This window comes from Eimeria mitis, genomic scaffold (assembly GCF_000499745.2).
Source record: "Eimeria mitis Houghton genomic scaffold, Emh_scaff9531, whole genome shotgun sequence".
Lineage (NCBI taxonomy): Eukaryota > Apicomplexa > Conoidasida > Eucoccidiorida > Eimeriidae > Eimeria > Eimeria mitis.
Window position 1 is genome coordinate 1,481 of NW_013577038.1, and position 275 is coordinate 1,755.

Here is a 275-nt window from a genome sequence, read left to right on the forward strand (position 1 = left end):
CGTAATGCTGCTGCTGCAACAACCGCCAAAGAACAGCAGCAGCAACAGCAGCAACAGCAGCAACAGCAGCAGAAACAGCTCCTGCTGCAGCAACAGCTGCAGCAAGAACACAGGTACAACGTGCTGCTGCGAGGCAGCAGGATTAGCAGCAGGCGGGCTGCTGCAGCTGCTGGTGGAGACAGCAGCAAACTACAGCAGCAGCAGCAGACGCTGCACGAACGTCTCTGTAGCTGTATACGAACAGCAGCAGCAGCAGCAGCAGCAGCAGCAGCAGC

General features: G+C 58.2%; 1 protein-coding gene across 1 annotated transcript in view; it reads left to right on the forward strand.

The window, feature by feature from the left end:
• EMH_0097520 (uncharacterized protein) overlaps positions 1-230 on the forward strand; it is a gene marked incomplete at both ends in the record, with an annotated part of 1,532 nt that extends 1,302 nt beyond the window's left edge. The window contains 2 exons of the mRNA XM_013502559.1: positions 1-113; positions 167-230. Coding sequence (XP_013358013.1) covers positions 1-113; positions 167-230 — 177 coding nt within the window. The remainder of the gene's footprint in view (positions 114-166) is intronic.
• Between the last annotated feature and the right edge of the window lie 45 nt (positions 231-275).